Here is a 20849-nt window from a genome sequence, read left to right as displayed (position 1 = left end):
TTCTGTACATTGATTTTATATGCTGCAACTTTGCTGAATACATGTATCAGTTTTAGCAGTTTTTTGGTGGAGTCTTTCGGTTTTCCAAAAGAGCATCATGTCATCTGTGAAGTGTGAAAGTTTAACGTCTTCCTTGCTGATTTGCTTGCTTTTTGTTTTTGTTGTCTGATTGCTGAGGCTAGGACTTCAAACACTATGTTGAACAACAATGGAGAAAGTGAACATCCCTGGCATGTTCCTGACCTTAGGGGGAAAGCTCTCAGTTTCCCCATTTGAAGATGATATTAGCTGTGGGTCTTTCGTAGGTGGCCTTTATGATTTTGAGGTATGTTCCTTCTATCCCTCCTTTCTTGAGTTTTTTTTATCAAGAAAGGATGCTGTATTTTGTCAAATGCTTTCTCTGCATCTATTGAGAGGATCATGTGGTTCTTATCTTTTTTTTTTTTAACTAATGTGATGTATCACATTGATTGAATTGTGGATATTGAATCAACCATACAGCCCATCAATCCCAATGATCATGGTGAATAATTATTTTAATGCATTGTTGGCTTCACTTTGCTAGTATCTTGTTGAGAATTTTTGCATCCATATTCATCAGAGAAATTGGTCTGTAGTTCTTTTCAGTGGGGTCTTTGTCTGATTTTGGAATCAAGGTAATGCTGGCCTCATAGAATAAGTTTGGAAGTTTTCCTTCTGTTTTTGTTTTTTGGAACAGCTTCAAAAAAATAGGTATTAACTCTTCTTTAATTGTTTGGTAGAATTTCTCTGGAAAGCCATCTGGCCCTGGACTCTTGTTTGTTGGAAGATTTTTGATTACTGATTCAATTTCCTTACTGGTTATGGGTCTCTTCAAATTTTCTATTTCTTCCTGTGTCAGTTTTGGTAGTTTATATCTTTCTAGGAATTTGTCTGTTTCTTCCAGATTGCCCAATTTGTTGGGATATAATTGCTCATAATATTCTCCTATTGTTTGTATTTCTGCAGTGTTGGTTATGATCTCTTCTCTTTCATTCATTATTTTATTTATTTGGGTCCTTTTCTTTTTGATAAATCTGGCTAGATGCTTATCAATTTTGTTAATTCTTTTGAAGAACCAGATCCTGGTTTCATTGCTCTGTTCTGTTTTTTTTTTATTTCAATATCACTGATTTCTGCTCTAATCTTTATGATTTCGTTTTTCTGCTTGTTTTGGGCTTTATTTGCTGTTTTTTTCCAGCTCCTTTAGGAGTAAGGTTAGGTTGTATATCTAAGACATTTCTTCCTTCTTTAGGAAGGCCTGGATTACTATAAATTTCCCTCTTATGACTGCCTTTGCTGCATCCCAGAGGTTTTGGACTGTCATGTTTTCATTTTAATTGGCTTCCATGTACTTTTTAATTTCTTTAATTTCTTAGTTAACCCACTCATTCTTTTTTTTTTTTTAATTTTTTTTTTCAACGTTTATTTATTTTTGGGACAGAGAGAGACAGAGCATGAACGGGCGAGGGGCAGAGAGAGAGGGAGACACAGAATCGGAAACAGGCTCCAGGCTCTGAGCCATCAGCCCAGGGCCCGACGCGGGGCTCGAACTCACAGACCGCGAGATCGTGACCTGGCTGAAGTCGGACGCTTAACCGACTGCGCCACCCAGGCTCCCCAATCCATTCATTCTTTAGTAGGATGTTCTTTAGTCTCCCAAGTATTCGTGGTCTTTCCAAATTTTTTCTTGTGGTTGATTTCAACTTTTATAGCGTTGTGGTCTAAAAATATGCATGATAGGAGATTGATCTTTTTTACTTGTTGAGGGCTGATTTGTGACCCAGTATGTGATCCATTCTGGAGAATGTACCATGTGTACTTGAGAAGAATGTGTATTCTGCTGCTTCAGGGTGAAATGTTCTGAATATGTCTGTTACATCCATTCGGTCCAGTGTGCCATTCAAAGCCATTGTCTCCTTTTGATTTTCTGCTTAGATGATCTGTCCATTGTTGTACATAGGGTGTTAAAGTCCCCTACTATTATGGTATTATTTATCAATGAGTTCTTTATGTTTGTGATTAATTGATTTATATATTTGGGTGTTTCAAGTTGGGGGCATAAATATTTGGAATTGTTAGGTCTTCTTGGTGGATAGACCCCTTCATTATGATACAGTGTCCTTCTTCATCTCTTGTTACAGCCTTTGTTTTAAAATCTAGTTGGTCTGATATAAATATGGCTATTCTGGCTTTCTTTTGCCATCCAGTAGCATGATACATGACTCTCCATCCCCTTATTCTCAATCTGCAGGTGTCTTTAGGTCTAAAATGAGTCTGTGGTAGCCAGCATATAGATGAGTCTTGTGTTTTTTGATCCATTCTGATACCCTATGTGTTTTATTGGAGCATTTAGTCCATTTACATTTCAAGTGATTATTGAATTGTGTTGCCTGTAGAATTGGTGTTTCTGGTGATGTTCTCTGCTCCTTTCTAGTCTTTGTTGCTTTTGGTCTTTTTGTTTTGTTTTTTCTCTGCTCAAAGAGTCCCCCTTAAAATTTCTTGCAGGGCTGGTTTAGTGGTCACGAACTCCTTTAGTTCTTGTTTGGGAATTTCTTTATCTTTCCTTCTATTTAAAAAAATTTTTTTTTAAACATTTTATTTATTTTTGAGACAGAGAGAGAGAAAGCTTGAACAGGGGAGGGTCAGAGAAAGAGGGAGACACAGAATCTGAAACAGGCTCCAGGCTCTGAGCTGTCAGCACAGAGCCCGACGCGGGGCTCAAACCCACGGACTGCAATATCATGACCTGAGCCAAAGTCGGACGCTTAACTGACTGAGCCACCCAGGTGCCCCTTTCCTTCTATTTTAAATGACAGCCTTGCTATAAAGAATTCTTGGCTGCATATTTTTCTGAGTCAGCACATGATCCTCACAATAGATGCAGAGAAAGCATTTGACAAAATACAGCATCCTTTCTTGATAAAAACCTGCCACTCCTTTCTGGCTGGGGACTGCATCTCGGTTGCCACACTACATAAGAGGGCCCTCCTCATCTGTGCCAGGTAGCAGCAGCAGCATAATATTTGTCGTTTGGTTGTAAATGAATCTCCCATCCTCATATTTATACAGAAAGTAACCCAGTTTTACTAATAGCCACCATTTAGCCACTAGTACACAGCAATTTTGCATAAGTCTGTTCAGGTGTAAACATGAATCCTTTTCTCCTCTACAAGTAGAGTGAAAAACAGGGTCTATTTGGTGGTATCCATGTTTGGCATTGTCTTAACTTTTATCACTTTTGCAGCACCTGGCTGGCTCAGTCAGTAGTCAGGGTTGGGAGTTTAAACCCCATGTTCAGTAAGGTTACTCAAAAAGATAAACTTGGGGCGCCTGGGTGGCGCAGTCGGTTAAGCGTCCGACTTCAGCCAGGTCACGATCTCACGGTCCGTGAGCCCCGCGTCAGGCTCTGGGCTGATGGCTCGGGGCCTGGAGCCTGTTTCCGACGCTGTGTCTCCCTCTCTCTCTCTGCCCCTCCCCCGTTCATGCTCTGTCTCTCTCTGTCCCAAAAATAAATAAAAACGTTGAAAAAAAAAAAAAAAGATAAACTTTTTTAAAAAACTATTTTTATTTCCAAGTATGATTTTACTCAACTAGAGCTGACTTTCCTTGCTTTTCCTCCTGCCTCCTCATACAAGTAAAACATGTTACTGTATAATGGGAGTGCCTGGGTGGCTTAGTCAGTTAAGCATCCGACCAGCTCAGGTCCTGATCTCGCGGTTCATGAGTTCGAGCTTCCCATCAGGTTCTGCTGCCAGCAAAAGAGCCTGCTTCAGATCCTCTGTCCTCTCTCTCTCTGCCCTTCCCCCACTCATGCTTCCCCCCCCCCTTTCTCAAAAATAAACAAACATTTGGAGGGAAAAAAAGTTACCATATAATGAAGTTTATGGAAAGATAGGGATTACTTAATAGGAAATCACTTTACTGCATGGGTGACTAAAAAACTCATGTTTTGTTATGCAAGCCAAATCTGCACTGCCTACTTTTCACAAATTTCCATATATTTCTTTCTGTAAATTTTTTTCTCAGTTTAATATGGTTATTTAATTTTATAGAGGAAAATCTAATGAGCAAAAGTTGCTGTTGTTACAGCTATTTACATCATTTTCCAGTTTAGCTATGTGATTTTTAAGGGGAAAAATACATGGAAATATCATACAAATGCCTTTTTAATTGATTTTTAACCAATTTGTGACTTTTATATTTTCTTAGATGTTTTTTAAATCCTTTAAATTTGCATGAATCATTTATGTTAAAAAATGTCACCATTTTGAAGATGATTTAAGGATGTTTGTACTTGAGGCAAAGAGAAATCAGTCTGTAAAATAACTTCTCAAGAATGTGGGACAGTTTCTAATGAGCATTTTCTGCTTGCTCTGTTTTTAGGCCTTTTTCCTGGTCTATGCTCTAGGATGTCTAAGCATCTACTATGAGAAGGTAAGATGTCTTATTTAGATACAGTCCACTTAAAATTTTCCTGGCGCCTCAGTGGCTCAATTGGTTGGGCGTCCAACTTTGGCTCAGTTCATGATCTCACGGTTCATGGGTTTGAGCCCTGTGTGGGCTCTGTGCTGACAGGTCAGAGCCTGGAGCCTGCTTCAGATTCTGTGTCTTCCTCTCTCTCTGCCCCTCTCCTGCTTGCTCGCTCTTTCTCTCTCTCTCAAAAATAAACATTAAAAAATTTAAAAAAATATTTTTTCCTGGTGTTGAAAGCAGCTTGTAGTAATTTTCACATTGCTGTAATACAAACGTGCCTACTTTCACCCAGTAAAATTGGATCAGATTTTTTTTCTACATTTGGGCTTTGGGTCCTGAATTGGGACTATTAAGGCAAAAGCCAGCTTTGACTCTTTTAGATTCGATTTCATTCCCAGAGACTAGGAGAAGATCAATATCTTAAATAATGATCAGGAAATCTGTGTCAGAAAAGTACTAAAAATTAGCAACGAAAGTTGAAACTGTCTGTGTTTAGCACTTACTTCAGTAAAAGCTGTGTGTTGAGTACCTTACCTGCAGTACCTAATCCTTGCCTCTGCCTGGTAAGAATTCTACAGATAAGGTAACTGAAGCTCAAAGGAACTAAGTAACTCACCCAAGGTCACACAGCTAGTCTGGTTAGAACTAATAATTGAAGCTATGTCAAGGTATTCCCAAAGCCGTGATTCTATACTGTAGCCTGCTGCCCTTAGAAAGTCCCACAAGAAGCTGGTACCACGGCTTACCTTCTGGTGGAGGCATTGGAGGCTGGGCGCACAGATAGAAGGGGAGACTTCGGGGCGCCTGGGTGGCACAGTCGGTTAAGCGTCCGACTTCAGCCAGGTCACGATCTCGCGCTCCGTGAGTTCGAGCCCCGCGTCGGGCTCTGGGCTGATGGCTCAGAGCCTGGACCTGTTTCCGATTCTGTGTCTCCCTCTCTCTCTGCCCCTCCCCCGTTCATGCTCTGTCTCTCTCTATCCCCAAAATAAATAAACGTTGAAAAAAAAAATTTTTTTTAAATAAAAAAAGGAAGGGGAGACTTCACTGGACACTTCTATGCATGTGAATATAATACCTATTCAAAATAATTCAAATGAAATTAAAATTAAAAAGAGAAAGGTAAGCAGAATAATAGAGACAGTATATTTTGTTCTGTACCTGGGAGTGCATAATTTCATCATTCTTCAAATTCTGATTATATAAATTATTTTCACGACTATTCCAGTGGTTTGGAAACAGATGTCGGCTGATGGGTGATTCATTTTCTCAGGTGGTGGCCATTCTTAGCCCACCTTTGCCTCCTCTCCTGGGCCTTAGCCAAAATCTGTCAGAACATTCCACTGCTACATAGAATCCTCAGCCTCTGAAACTTGATGGGCTATCCATATCGAAATTTCAACCTTCCCTGAAAGACTGTTTCTTGTTAGAGGAGGGCCAACTGTTTCCTTGCGTTAAGACTGAAAGGCCACGCATAGGGGTGCCTGGGTGGTTCAGTTGTCAAGCATCTGACTTTGGCTCAGGTCATGATCTCATGGTTCATGAGTTTGAGTCCCACATTGGGTGAGCTCATGCCCCGCTTCTGGTGAACATCAGCCCTGCTTGGGGTAAAACATGAGCACTGCTTCAGGTGAGCCCTGCTTCTCTTTCTCTCTCTCTCCCTCTCTTTCTCCCTCCCCCTCCCCCTCCCTCTTCCCCTCCTAGGATTCTCTCTCTCTGCCCTTTGCTCATTTGCGTTCTCTCTCTCTCTCAAAAGTAAATACATAAAATAAAAAATAAAGGCCACATATGTATGGATTTTCTATCTTAGGAACAACTGCAAAAAAAAAGAATAAGGAAAGGAAAAAAACCTGTAGCTCATATTTATGGATTTTAAATCTTAGGCTGAGACAAACTGAGCAAGTCTCATTGACTGAGCCCTAAACCATCCAAAAAATTGAATGTTCTCTGAACCAAGCCATTCTCGGTCTCTTCACATCCTCCATTAGGAACAAAATGCCCTTTGAAGCTGTTGGATTGCTCATTTGTGCCATGAGATAACACACCCTCCAGTTTCAAGGACTAAATGAAGCGTCTTTTTTTTTTTTTTTAAGCTTTTACAAAATTACATTTTGGCTTTTCTGAATGTGGCCTGACATACGGTAGCTACTCTCTTGGGTCTGTGAAATGTTTGGAACCTGCTGCCTTGTGGCTTTGGTGGACTTGTCACACTCGAGCTCGCGGCACGCACTCGTCCTTCTGCCCAGAGTGTTCTTCCACAGCCACCCCACCTCCCCCAATTTTCCCACCATCCCCTTCCATTCAGCTACTTCCTCCTCATCTCAGATGTTGCTGTCTCAGGGCAGCCTTTCCCAGGTCCTCCAAACCAGTGCTCTCTGACAGAAGTAAACACAAGCCTCAGATGGGAACCATGTGGGTCCTTTTTAAAATTTTCTAGTAGCCGCTAGAAAAAAAGGGGCGCCTGGGTAGATAAGTTGGCTGAGCATCCAACTCTTGGTTTCTGCTCAGGTCATGATCTCTGGGTCATGGGATCAAGCATGGAACCACTCTGAGCATAGAGCCTGCTCGAGATTTTCTGTCTCTCCCTTTCTCCCCCCTCCCTTTCTCTCTCTCTCTCTCTCTCCTTCCCCCTCCCCCTTCCCCTTTCCCTGCCTCTGCCCCTCTGCCAGCTCACATGTGTACATGTTTTCTCTGTCTCATAAAAATAAGGGTGGGTGGGGGAGGTAAGAGAAAAAAGGTGAAACTAATTTATATTATTTGCAAGATTTGTTTAACTCAACATTTCCAAACTTACTGAGATAGTTTACTTTCTTGTTTTCCTACCAAGTCTTTGAAATTCAGTGTGTATTTTCCCCTTGAGGCACATCTCCCTTCGGGCCTATGTCTGATGCTGCCATACTGGACAGCATGGGCCTAGATCTTCTGTTAAGTCCCTCCGTTGTGGGCACCATGTTCACTGCTTCCGCTCCGCACTTAGTGTAGATGTCCATTCACTGGCTGAATGATGAGTGAACACATACATAATCATGCCCCTCTTTTTTTTTTTTTTAAACGTTAGGAGCCTTTAACGATCCTGAAGCTCTGGAAAGCTTTCCCCATAGTTCAGCCCACATTCAGGACTACGTACATGGCATACCATTACTTCCGAAGCAAGGGCTGGGTTCCCAAAGTGGGACTGAAGTATGGGACAGATTTACGTAAGTAATTCTTGACTCGGTAGGTGCGAGAACCAAGGTTCGCAGCAGATCCCGGGGTGAAAACTGAATTGGTTATATGTACTGTTGCTCATTTTTTTCTAAGGTGATGCTTTCCTTCTGGCTTAGGTAAGAATATTTGGATTGAAGTGGAGGGTTTGTCCAGGAAGAGTGGAAAGGAAGTCTAAGGGGCAAGCCCAGGATAGAAGCCTGGAGGCCTAAGTGTTCAGGTTTTTTTCTCTCACCACTCTGTAATCTGAGAAGAGAGTTTTACAGCTCTGCCCCCTCCTCTCATTAGCCACTCACTCCTATGATTTGGGGAGTCCCTCATCCTCTAGGCCTCCATTGTCACATCTAGCAAATGAGAATAATCACAGAATTAGAAGAATAATCACAGCTACCATTTGTTGAGCATCTACTATGTGTCAAACATTTTAAAATTGATTATCTCATTTAATCCCTAAAGCAGCAAAGGATACTCTTATTATTCTAATTTTTCCGATAGAGAGACTGCAGTTGTGAGAGAATGGGTCATTTGCCCCTAATAGTTTCCAGGACCAGTTGCTTATGGAGCTGGGCTTTTTCTGGAGCCCAGGCCCTTAGAAACTGCATCTTCTTATCTTAAAGTAAGGCTTTTGGACCAGATGAGCACTTTATTCAACAGATCATTACGGAGACTCTTCTGTGGGTCAAGTCTTGTTAGGTACCAGGAAGACAGAGGTGAATGAGACAAACACAGAGCTGCCTTGATGGAGCTGCGTACATTCTGGCTGGGGAGATCAATAAGCAAACAAGTAAATATATAATCTAATTTCAGGGACTATTAAATACTAAGAAAAATAAAACATAGTAGAGGGATAGAAAGTCAGGAAAGTTAGGAAAAGGCTCTGAAAAGATGTGATCAAAACAAACAAAATGTGACCACGGTAGGGAACAGGCTACTTGAGAATCTGGGGAAATACATGGTAGGCCCAATGTGAACAGCAAGTGCAAAGGCCCTGAGGCAGGAATGAGCTCAGTCAGTTTCAGGAACAACATAAAAACAGGGTGTCTAGAACTTAGAGATCCCAGGGGAAGAGCAAAGAACATGGTAGGCACAGAGTGAACAGCAAGCACAAAGGCCCTGAGGCAGGGAAGTCTCAGGAACAGCATAAAGGTAGTGTGTCTAGTACTTAGAGATCCCAGGGGAGAGTTACATGAGGTGATGTCTGCAAATTAAACTTGGGCAGATTATGTAGGGCCCGGTTGTTATTCTGGTGATTAGAAGTCTTGGGAGAGTTTGAGCAAAGGAGTGACTTAAGTGAATAGAACTCTCTGTCTCCTCTGTTACTGGTAGACTGTGGGATGGGGGGCAGGGGGCAAAAATGGAAGCAGATAGACTTTGTTAGGGAAGCTGAGCCCAACCAACCCTGCAGACAGAATGGATGTAGGAGTTTCATTTAAGAGGAATCAGGGATAATGCTTACATACATGGATTCGTATTTTAGACATATTAAGTAAGTCCAGTGGAGATACTGTAGAATAGATGATTCTAGAGCATAGGACAGCCTTGAGATAAAAATTTAGAGTTGTCGTTGTGTAAGTGGCTCCCAAAGCCACAGGCCCGGGTCAGTGGGCATAAATCCTAGGGTCCGTGCCCAGCACTAGTGTCACTGCCAAGTCCCTCAAACTCATTTTCCTCACCTCCCAAGTGAGGGTGCTTCCTGGATGCTTTTCAGAATTACTTGTGAGGTTCAGACAAAAAATGTCAATATATCTGAAAGGTCTTCTAAGAAGTCACGGCCCCTGAGGTCTTTTGACCTGTAGTCATATGGTCCTTCCAAATGCTTTGAGCCTTTTTAAATACCCAAAGAAAGCCAATTCATTCTTTTAAATCTTTAAATGCTCTAAACTGTGCTTAACCTGGAATCATAGGATAGTCTTCAGGAAACCCCAGCACAATATGAAATACTGTGTTTTAGATTGGTGTGTTTTTATGGGTCAAGAGTCTGAACCTTTCACTAAATTCTCAAGCGGGGAGGGAACGTGTCTGCAGTCCAAAATGTTAAGAATTTCCTATTCCTCTAAGATAAATGATTCCTTTTGTTTGTTCCACGGCTGGATTTCAGGTACAGATATCCTAACTCAGGGTTACCACACGAATGATCAGGATTAGCTTGAGATTAGTTTGCTAGGTTTCCACGTAATTGTATTGGCCACAGTTCACGATGTTTAAATAAGTTATGTGCCCATTTTCCTTCCTTGGCTTCCTGCCCTGTTCTCCTTTTCATACTCCTGTAAGAGTAGCCACTCAGTGTAAACACTTGGCAGGTCTTCTTCAGCGTTTTCATTGTAGGAGTGAAACTTGAATTAGAACTTTCCAGTCAAGAAGTCTGCAGGGACACATTGAGAAGTGGCAGGGGGCTAGTAAAGAGAGCTCTTTGGGTTCATAGCCAGCTCTGCCTCTTTACTGTGTGACCTCAAGCAAATTACTTCTCTCTGAGTTTCCATTTGCTCATCATATAACATGGATAACACCATAACGTACACACACACACACACACACACACACACACATTTAAAACATCTTCATAAAAACTAAAATAAAAAGTTGCAGGGGACAGGAGCCTATGTTGAGTGCCTTCTAAGCATACCTTATCTCATGTATTTTCAATTCTAAGCCATATTTTTGAATGAAGAGTAATTTTAAAACCAAAACTGCCTTATGGGGATGGTTGAAAGGACAGATGTTTTTTTAAAAGAAATGAAACAACTGCTATTTTCCAACTCCCCAGAGGCCTTTGCCACAGCTGGGTCATATCATGTAACTTCAGGCTGCTTGTATAATTAATTTGAGACCAGGTCTCTGGCCCAGCAGCAACATGAAGGGTGTCTTCACATTTCCTGCTTTAGCAGAGGTTCACAAGCAGTGCTAGCCTGGGATGAGAGGAACAGCTTGCTGGGGTGCCTGGCTGGCTCAGTTGGGAGAGCATGTGACTCTTGATCTTGGGGATGTGAGTTCAAGCCCCACATTGGGTATAGAGATTACTTAAAATCTTTAAAAAAAAAAAAAAAAAAAAGAAGAAGAAAAGAAAAAGTAGGGTTGCCTGAGTGGCTCTGTTGTTGAAGCATCTGACTCTTGATTTCAGCTCAGGTCATGATCTCACAGTTGTGATATCTAGCCTTCTCTCTCTGTCTCTCTGCCCCTCACCCCCTCACTCATGCACACATGCTCACTCGCTTGCTCTCTCTGTGTCCCTCTCTCTCAAAAAAAAAAAAAAAAAAAAAAAAAAAAAAACCACAAAATTTAAAAAGAGGCACGGTTTCCTAAACTTTACCTCTTCTCTGGGCACAGTTCCTCGGTGGCTGCTGTTTTTTAGCAATATTATTTTGAGGGTTGATGACCTAATCACACATACCCTAGAACTGCCAAGACAGGTTAAACCCAGGACATCCTCTCTTGACCATTGTTTCTGTTTACAGAGGTAATGACTCATGACAAAGGGCCCTTATGAAATTCACATCTTATCAGGGAAACTCTTCCCTTGAATAAATCTTGTCAATCACATTTCATTCTAGGAGTGGTACTCGAGCTAGTGATATGGATCTCAAATCAAGTGCAGCTGCTGAGCTACTTGACCTTGATCACCCACTGATGAAAACTAGACTAGAAACCAAGTGGGAGCCTTTCCTTATATTCCCCACCCAGAAGCTCCCATAGCTGCTGGCTCTTAATGGCAACCGGGCACCTTGCCTTGGTGCTTTTCTTCCCTCGTCTTATTTACTCTTCATACTCCTGTGAGGCGTGTGGCATTCACCTCCTTTTATAATGCGCTGAGGAAATTACTGTTTAAAAGGGTCAAGGGAGTTGCCAAGGGTCCCACAGCAAGTAGGTGCAGAGATTAGCTCTGTCTGGGTCCAAGCTCCGTGTACCACGGAGTGGTACTTCTCTGCCAGCCAGAAAGCGAAAATCCAACTCAAGGTGTAGATTTTTTGTTTTTTTCTGACGCAGGCAGCTACTGGTTGATGTAACTTAAGATCTAGTTACTCCGAAGCCTCCTTCCCATACACTCCAGTTTTGGATTTGCATTGACTAAGTTCGGTCATGTGATTTCGCAGATGCCTGCAAATTAGAAGTCAGAGGACAAGTGGAATGACGGGAGCTGTTAGAAGCCAACAGAGTTTACAGGATTCCCAGAGCCCAGAGGAACCGTCCTGGGCATGGCGCCCCACCTAGAGACTGAGCCAGGGAGAGGCTTTAGAGCAGCTCCTCTGTACTCCTCACGGAACAAGGAGGTGCACCTTCTTCTGTCTCCCTTTTTGGTTCTTTCCTGAACCACTCTCTTGGCTTCTTTTCTAGTCAAATTTTTTAAATACTTTCACATTTTCCACATCTGCGCATATAAGCCTTAGTATTTCTGCATGCAGCTCGTAAGAATAGGGACGTTCTCCTACATAACGGTAATACTGTACTATACCCAACAGAAATTAGAAATTTTCTTTTTTCTTTTTTAATTTTTCTTAACATTTATTTTATTTTTGAGAGAGAAGGAGACACCAAATTCGAAGCAGGCTCCAAGCTCTGAGCTGTCAGCATGATCTTGAACCCACAAACCATGAGATCATGACCTGAGCCGAAGTTGGACGCTTAACCAACTGAGCCACCCAGGCGCCCCTAGAATTTTTCAATATCACCAAAGTATCAGAAAATTTAAATTTTCTTCTGCTGTCCCCAAAATGTGTCTTGTGGCTGTGCGGGGGGAGGTTTTTGTTTTCAATACCAGCTCTAGTCACAGTTCACTTATCACATTTGGTATTATAGGTTTCTCTTTTATTTTGCTATGGCTGCCATAATAAATTACCACATACTGGGGTGGGGGGCTTAAAGCAGCAGAAACTGGGGTGCCTGGGTGGCTCGTTGGTTAAGTGTCCAACTTTGGCTCAGGTCATGATCTCGCAGTTCATGGGTTTGAGCCCCACGTCAGGCTCTGTGCTGATGGCTCAGAGCCTGCAACCTGCTTCAGATTCTGTGTCTGTCTCTCTCTCTCTCTCTCTGCCCCTCCCCTGCTCATGCTCTGTCTCTCTCTCTCAAAAATAAATAAACATTAAAAAAAATTTTTTTTTAGAAAAACAGCATAAACTTATTCTCTCACAGTTCTGGAGACCAGATATTCACAGGACCATTCTCTCTCCAGAGGCAGTAGGGGAACTCAGTCCCTTGTCTATAGTGTTTCTAGTGGCACCGGGCGTCCCTTGGCTTATCACTCCAGTCTCTGCAAAGAACCTTCTTCAAACAAGGCCACATTCACAGATTCAGGGATTAAGATGTAGACGTACCTTTTGGGGGCCACGATTCACCCCACTACGGCCTCTTTAGCTTTTTTAAATCTAAAACGGTTTCTCTACCTTGTTGGTTTCTCATGATACTGAGTTTTCTTGAAAACTCCTAGAGGATATCCCACATTCTAGATATGTTCGATTGTTTCCTCATCATTAGACTCCATCTCACCATTCTTCAGCATGCATGGGTGTTCTGTGTATTTATTGTGCCCCATCAGGAGGTACTTAACATTAGGCTGTCCCACTGTATGATCACGTGGCCGAAGTGACCATTGTCAGATGTCTTGTAAAATTACATTTTTCCTTTTGTAATTAACAAGTAATGTGTAGGGTGAGACTGTGCATATCTGGTTCCCTGATAATTATAACAGTTGCCCGAATTAATTTCTTACACTAATCATCATTTTGTAATTCTGTCGTTCCTTCCACACGCCATCTCTGACGTTCACTTAAAAGAAGGAGCTTTCCCTTCATTTCCCCGTTCTTTCAGACTTTATTTTTGAATGCCCAGGATTTCTTAGAGTTCCAAAGTTTTCATCTTTCTGCTTGAGAGGCATTTTTGTAAAAACAATTTTACTTTTCCCTCTGAATATGCTGTCATCATTATGATTACTATCCTAGGTAACATTTTGAACCCTTACTTTATGCCAGCCACCATGTCAATGCCTCTACATTCAGTCACTACACCAGGTTTTTTATAATAAGGAAATTGAAACACAGGGTATCATCATGTCGTCTTGATACTGCTAAGACTTGAACTTGAGTCTGTCTGATGTCAGTGTTCATGCTTTTAACTTCTAAACTCTACCATCATCATCAGTCATCTGAAGTGACCCAACCTGTAGGTAAGAGCTGCTTTCGAGCTGTGAATGTTCCAGAGCTCCAGATGCACATGAGATTCAAGATGTGTGCCTGATCATAAATAATGGTATTTGAGGGCTAGAAAAGGTCTCAATTTCCCCTTGTTCTTCATTTTGTAATTCTGGACACTGAGGCTCAGAGATATTAGTAACTTGTTTGGAGTCACACCTCCAAGAATGGCAGAGACTGGACAGGAAACAAAACTCCTGAATTCAAGTTTCTTCCAGTACGTGGTTTCTTTCCACTGCGTCTCAAAACATTGAGGATTGTATGTTGGGGTATTTACTTAAATTTGTGCCCTTACACAGTGAATTTGAGCTGCTTGCCAAATCCTTTAAATATACTTTAAATAGGAAATAAAATAATAAAAAGGAAATGTGACCCTAGAAAATGTACTCTAGGTGAAGGGTTGCTGTATTGTCTCTAGGATCCTACAGGGTTACTAATTGAGGCTGTAAAGTTGGCTCTGAGCTTGCTGAGCCTTAGGGAAATGGGATTAGCTACAGTACTGTTACGGCCAAAAAGGAAAATTCTGTCAATTCTTCAATGGATAAAAAGTTTTTCTGCTTTGATTTGCACTGGCCACAAGCTTAGAGATGTAATTGTGTATTAGTAAAGGTAATTTTTACAGCTATAGTTACATATAAACCCCAAATCTCAGAGGCCTAACAATTTCATTGCATGTGAAATTCAAAACCAGTATCTCTGAGTGGTGGGCCAGTCGACTCCCAAAGGTGCTTCAGGAGCCCAGGTTGCTTCCTTGTGGCTCCATGGCCTTCACCACATGGCTTTCAAGGTCACCTTCAAAAAGGAATAAACACACAATTGGTGCATGGAAGGGTCTTGGGAAACTGAGAGACAGGGTCTAGCCATGTGCCTGGAAAGAGAGGAGAAATAGGTTTGATGAACAGATAGCTACTCCCTACCACAGATTGTGTGCCTCTGCAGGATTCCATGCACAGTTCCAGAGTCCACGTGGCAGAGTCCCTGCTCCAGGCTCTTTTGGGCACTGGCTTTTGAGCGCCATAGATTAAATCAGTAGGGCAGACCAATCTCCACAAGTGGCACGTATGGTTACTCATCTCTAGTACCAACACTCAAGTCAACTTGTACCTAGCCAGAGTAGCTCAGGCACTTTGAATTGCACCGATGTGAAATTAATAACAAAATGTTATTATATGAACTTCACATGTTGTGACATTATTTCACATTCTCACTCTGGAGATTGTAAGACAAGAGGCAAGACAAATCACTTGTATTTCAGTTTGGATTTCATTTGTGGGGTGAGGGTGGGATGAGAATGTTTGGGTCCTGGCCACAGATTTGCTTTATTAATTGCATTTTGTTCCAAGGGGGAAAAAAAACAGTTTGGGTTTTAAAAATAGACCACTGGACATTTTGCACATTACCCATGTACAGATAATTGGGTATTTATAGCTCTTTGGAGAAGAGAAAACATCAATAATACAGTAAGATTTTGATTTTAAGGGGTTATATATTTTCTTTCTTTTTCTTTGCAGTGTTGTATCGAAAAGGCCCTCCATTTTACCATGCAAGGTTTGAAGTGATTTTTTTTTTTAATGTTTTATTTATTTTTTGAATGAGAGTGTAAAGTAGGGGAGGGGCACAGAGAAGGGGACAGAAGATCCAAAGTGGGCTCTGTGCTGACAGGCTGACAGCAGCACGCCCAACATGGGGCTCGAACTCATGAACCGTGAGATCATGACCTGAGCCGAAGTCGGATGCTCAACCAACTGAGCCACCCAGGTGCCCCTGCGGTGATTTTTTAAGTAAGGTAATGGCTTCAAAGGACAGGAGGAAATTTCTGACCTCCAGTGACCTCCTGTGCCACAGAAACAATTACAATCATGTTTCTCTTGGCCTGTTAGGAATAGATGCTCTGCAACTGTGCTTTATACACTAATGTTGTACTATGTACATAGTAATAAATAGGTTATAATATGTTTTAGTATTACACATTCAGTTAATCTATGCAGTAATTGTTCATCTTAATATCAGTGAGTATCTAAACAGTTGAATGAATTCACAGCTTTCTTGTTGGGTAAAGTATTTCTGTTCTCTCCTTGTCACTGTTGAGATCAGCCTGAAAGTTTGTAATGTAAAGTAGGAGTTTTTCATTAATATTTTTCCCAATAACGTTGTAGGAGAATTTAGGAGGAGATGGTGTACGTTTTATTTTCTGTATCTTTGTTCTTGGTAGAACAAGCATTATTCTTTTTAAAGAGGTTGATTTCATGCTTTTTAATGCCCTCTGTGTGTCTTCCAGTTATTCTGTCATTATTGAATTAGTCGACGACCATTTTGAGGGCTCTCTTCGCAGACCTTTCAGCTGGAGGTCACTGGCTGCCTTGAGCAGAGTTTCAGTTAATGTCTCCAAGGTAACGACATCAGCTTTGGCATTCACAAGTCATTTAAATGCTTGGATTTTTTTTCTTAAATGTAGTAGAATCATAAAAGTCATCTGTAGGAACTTCACAGTGTTCCTGCCAGTGAAGTTCTAAAAAGGTGGGGGGCTAGAAGCTGACCTCTTCTCGTGTTCCCTGCCCCTACCCTCTGGTACTGAGCACCACGAATTGAGCTTCAAAGATCCCTAGTGATGGATGTTGGTGGGCATTGCCTCCCTTCCCGGGCCTGCCGTCAACACACGCTCAAAAGTTACTCACACACATTCACAAAGGAGTCAAAACATTGATTTCTTTTCAAAGCTAGCAGATCTCTTGAAGCGAGAGGAAGGATATTAGTATTTATAGCTAAACACTGTACATGTTTTGTCACCACCCTGTTGGTATCCTTATCCCTAAGAGTGAGGAATCAGAGTCAGAGATAAGGGACAAACCCAAGATCATGCAGCTTATATGCAGAATGGGGATTCAGACCCAGAGTCATCTGACTGCCAGACTTGTCTTCTGCCATATCCTGCTCCCGTCAAGATAGGAGGGAAATTTCATCTTACCCCAGGACTACTAAGGATGAAAGCTTTGTGTGTTCTCTGTTACTCAATAACTTGCTAACCAAACACAGACTGTGAGCCCCTCTGAGTCTGTCCCACCGCTGCTGGAGGCGCTGTGGGAGGTGACACCAGAAGGCCCAGCAGAGGCCAGGGGGCAACTGCCTTGTCTACAGGTGAAGCTGCTTAGGTTTAGCCTGTAAAAAATAGCTTTATCTTTTAGAAATAGGAAATCTGTACTGTTTCTAGTATTTTTACACCCATTGTATGGGCCTGGTCCTTAGTTAGATCCCAGGCCCATTCGTGTTCCTGGAGGAAACCGGTGTGCTTTGTGAGTTTCCAGGAGCACTCAGTGGGAGGGAATGGAGACTGCCTGCACTTCCTGATCACGCACCCAAATTTATATTATTATTGTGTGGGATGTGGAGATTGTTCTTTGTTTCTCAATAGGAACTTATGCTGTGCTATTTGATTAAACCCTCTACCATGACTGACAAAGAGATGGAGTCACCAGAGTGTATGAAACGAATCAAAGTTCAGGTAGGTAAACTCAGAGACAAGTTCATGGCATCCTAAAGACCGTATCCACTGTATTGTGTCCTCTGGAACACGTGATCCCAAGAAAAGAAAGGAAAACCTCTTGCCTTGGTAACAGGAAGCCCCCGCAGGCCCTCTCCTCACTGAGCCTGCTCTCAGTCCCCCTTAACTCCTGCTGCTGCTTTACCTACAATGTCATCTGGCTTCCATCCCCACCATTCAGCTGAAACTGCTCTCACAGGCGGCCTGGGACCGCCCAGCCAAGCCTCTCCCAGGTCCCAGTCTTCCTGGAGAGTTTTTCTCTGGCAAGACTGCCACATTCATCATGCTGTCCCCCAGGGTTACTCGCTATTTCTGCAAGTAACTGCCTGTCTGCCTGTGACTCCTCCCCCACATGCAGCCATCCTCGTCCTCTTTCATCTCTAACATTGCACCCCATCTCCTTGTTCACACCACTTGGTCCCTCTACAGCCCCACCAGTCGCCATTCGGCTTCCCCGGCCTTAGCGCCTCATCCATCCAATTTGTCTTGCCTGTGCCCACTAGGTTAGCTGTTCCTAAAATGCCAGCCCAGATCCACTTCTCCCTTCTCAGTGCCAGCCCGGATACACCAGATGCATACCCGGATACATCTCAGATTTGGTTCTCGTGCTAGCTTTCAGATTCCTTTTCCTGAAATGTCCCAGTGGGATACCAAGGCCAAGGCACATTTAGCTTTTAAAATCTTTGTGTGATTATGGTAGGTAGTATTTGCGTATAAGGTGTGTACTGCCAGCCTTCACATTTTCTCCAATGTTTCAGTAACAAGGAATAGGAACAGGTGTCATCATTATACAGACAACTCTTTGTGAAATGTTACTGTGATGTCACACACCTAGCATGTTCTTTCATTTCTGATGTTGAAACTTTCAGTCACCTTTTTATTTTGATTGGTTGCAGGAGGTGATTCTAAGCCGTTGGGTTTCTTCACGAGAGAGAAGTGACCAAGACGAACTTTAACAATTCAACCTCAGAATTCTGATTTACCAACAAATACTGTTGAGTGTCCTACAGTAAGCCAAGTTCTGTGTGAGGTAACAAGTCCTCTTACTATAATCGCCCAGTAATTGAAAAGTTCTAAAGGGCATGGCCCCCCCATCACCAAAAAGCAATTAGTATTTTAAAAGATAAAATGACACAGGGGAGAACAAAGAGCCCTTTGCTGGCCTTCAGATTCTGTTCTTGAGTAAGTCACTGACCCTGACTGATCCTGAATTTCTCATCTGTGGGCCTGCATCCTCACCCATTCAGTAAGCACATTGGACTAGATGAGTTCCAAGAGGACTTTTCCAGCTACAGGGAAATTCTGTTACTCTCTGATTTTACCTGACAATGACAGTAGTTTACATTTATGTGACACGGTACAGTTTCCCAAACTCTTTTCTACGCATGCATCTCATTACTCACATCCAGTGTGTCCCTGAGAGTGTGCCGGAAAGGAGACTTGGGGATTATAAGACTCTGTGTGCCAGTATGTTAAATGGAAAAAATGATGTGTCTCATCTTTTCTAAGAACTTCAACCAATTACTCAACCCTGGAAAATCCACTTATTATCTGTCCAGGATTTCTGTATCATAAAGCCTTTCAAAAACATCATCACCTAATCATTAACTCTCAGCTTGCTGATGGACACATTTGTGTCCAGTACACCACAGTATTATACAGTATTAGATAAAAATTGCATCTTGCTTCAGTGAACTTGCTTGTAAAATAAAAATAGGTAGTGAAATAATGTATGAGGATACATAATGAATGCAGTTAGCATTTAGTAAAACTCAGTAAACAAAGCCTTTTTCATATTGGTTACATACCAGTGAAGGTTTTGCAGGGCAGCAGGGGTGGAGGGGAAGATGAGCAGGAGGGAAACCAGTGACAGCCTGAGGGAAACAGGTGTGTGAGATTCATCCAGTGTCCAAATTCAAGACAATGGCAGTCTTCTCTTTGACACTGCATACCCCGGAAGTGGACGGTGAGAGCTGGAATGTTTGCGTTCCTGTGACGTGTGGTCTCGGAGCTTCCGGCGGCCTGAGATTCCACTGATGTCATTTTTGAACATGGTGCTTCTGTTCACATCATGATCCTGCTCTCGCAACAGAAGCATTAGATCTGCATGATCTACATTTTAAAGATTTGGCATTCAAATAAGGGAGCTCCTCTTTTTCCCTCGGATGCAGACCAATATGATTACCAATTTGAAAGAGCCTCTCAGTAATACGCCTTTTTGCTGTACGTTAGCGATACTAGTAGCTCAACATTTTTACTACCCGCTTTGCTCTCACCAGGCTCCTTAGCAGAGTCAGAGACTTGGCTTTCAAATATCATCACTTTTTTAAAACCCTGAAAGTCAGCAAAAATTTCAGGCGCTATTTTTTTCCCCATTTCATCTGTCATTTGTGGTGACACTTCTCTCCATACCCAATCAGTGCATCATATGCCTTGATGGTAAAAACTCTTCTGTGAATCCTTCATCACAGTTCTGTCATCCTGTGAGCACCCACATCACCTGCTTATCATCTGCTAATGTGCCTTCATGTAAACTCTTAAACTGTAAAGGCTTCATGTAAAGGCTACAGTAAAGATGTAGAAAAGCCACAAGACTACGCAGATACTACTTATAAACGAAAGTTCTAGAAGGATGTCCAAAAGCACCATCTTTAAACAAGCCTTGTATGAAAGATTTTCCCCCTTCATGTACACCGTCTGAACATGCTGCAGTGGGCCATGCACTCTTCAGCATTTCCCAAGGGCCCTGGGGTTCTGGAATGATGTACCAGCAAAGGTTTTGGGTTACATGAGCCTCACAGTTACCAGCTAAAAGCAGTATTAGCTTGTCTTTAGATGTATTATGTCCTGGCACTTTTTTCTTACCTTCTGAAATAAATGTAACAGATGGCATGTGTTTTTTTTTTTTAAAAAAAGCTCAGGTTCAGCAAGATTGGAAATTTGCTCTGTGATAAAACCACCTTCACAAATGGCTGTGGTTCAGTGGGGAGATGCTGCCGCCTTAGAGAGAAGTTGCTTCACCCACTCTCTTCCAAGCATGTTTTATGTGGTTCTTAAATCTCAAACCTCCGAGATTTGCTTTAAAACTGGAATTCTTCACCAAATCCTCTCTCTCAGCTCTCCCAAGGTGTCTAAGCTGCCCAGTGTACCAGCATGTGCTCAGTAGCATCACGCTGACTGGCCATGCACCCTCCATACAAGAATTTCACTGGCTTTATAACAGCACACCACACTCAAGAACGCCGCAAAACTTTGTGGAACCAGCACTTTTTACAAGTTGTTTTGTTACCCAGTGCAAAAAATATATACACAAAAAAGAAGGAATACATACTTGGCCAAGACTGTATCTTTTATGTGACCACCTTTCTCAACTATCACTTCTAATTTTTTTTTTTCTAATAAAGGGGATTTCTTGGGCCTTTAAAACTCCCATACTT

General features: G+C 42.1%; 1 protein-coding gene across 3 annotated transcripts in view; it reads left to right on the top strand.

Moving 5' to 3' along the window:
- The window catches only part of TSEN2 (tRNA splicing endonuclease subunit 2), a 50436-nt gene extending 30132 nt beyond the window's left edge, over positions 1-20304 (top strand). For all 3 annotated transcript variants that reach the window (XM_040491937.1, XM_040491936.1, XM_040491938.1), the window contains 6 exons: positions 4405-4455; positions 7550-7688; positions 15386-15422; positions 16153-16264; positions 17284-17373; positions 18309-20304. In XM_040491937.1, coding sequence (XP_040347871.1) covers positions 4405-4455; positions 7550-7688; positions 15386-15422; positions 16153-16264; positions 17284-17373; positions 18309-18368 — 489 coding nt within the window. In that variant the 3' untranslated portion in view covers positions 18369-20304. The remainder of the gene's footprint in view (positions 1-4404; positions 4456-7549; positions 7689-15385; positions 15423-16152; positions 16265-17283; positions 17374-18308) is intronic.
- Positions 20305-20849: the final 545 nt, after the last annotated feature.

Source organism: Herpailurus yagouaroundi, unplaced genomic scaffold, assembly GCF_014898765.1.
Source record: "Herpailurus yagouaroundi ecotype Mexico unplaced genomic scaffold, PumYag 183, whole genome shotgun sequence".
In the NCBI taxonomy this organism is placed as follows: Eukaryota; Metazoa; Chordata; class Mammalia; order Carnivora; family Felidae; genus Herpailurus; species Herpailurus yagouaroundi.
The sequence above is the reverse complement of the archived record's forward strand: the minus strand, read 5'-3'. Positions and strand labels throughout refer to the sequence as shown.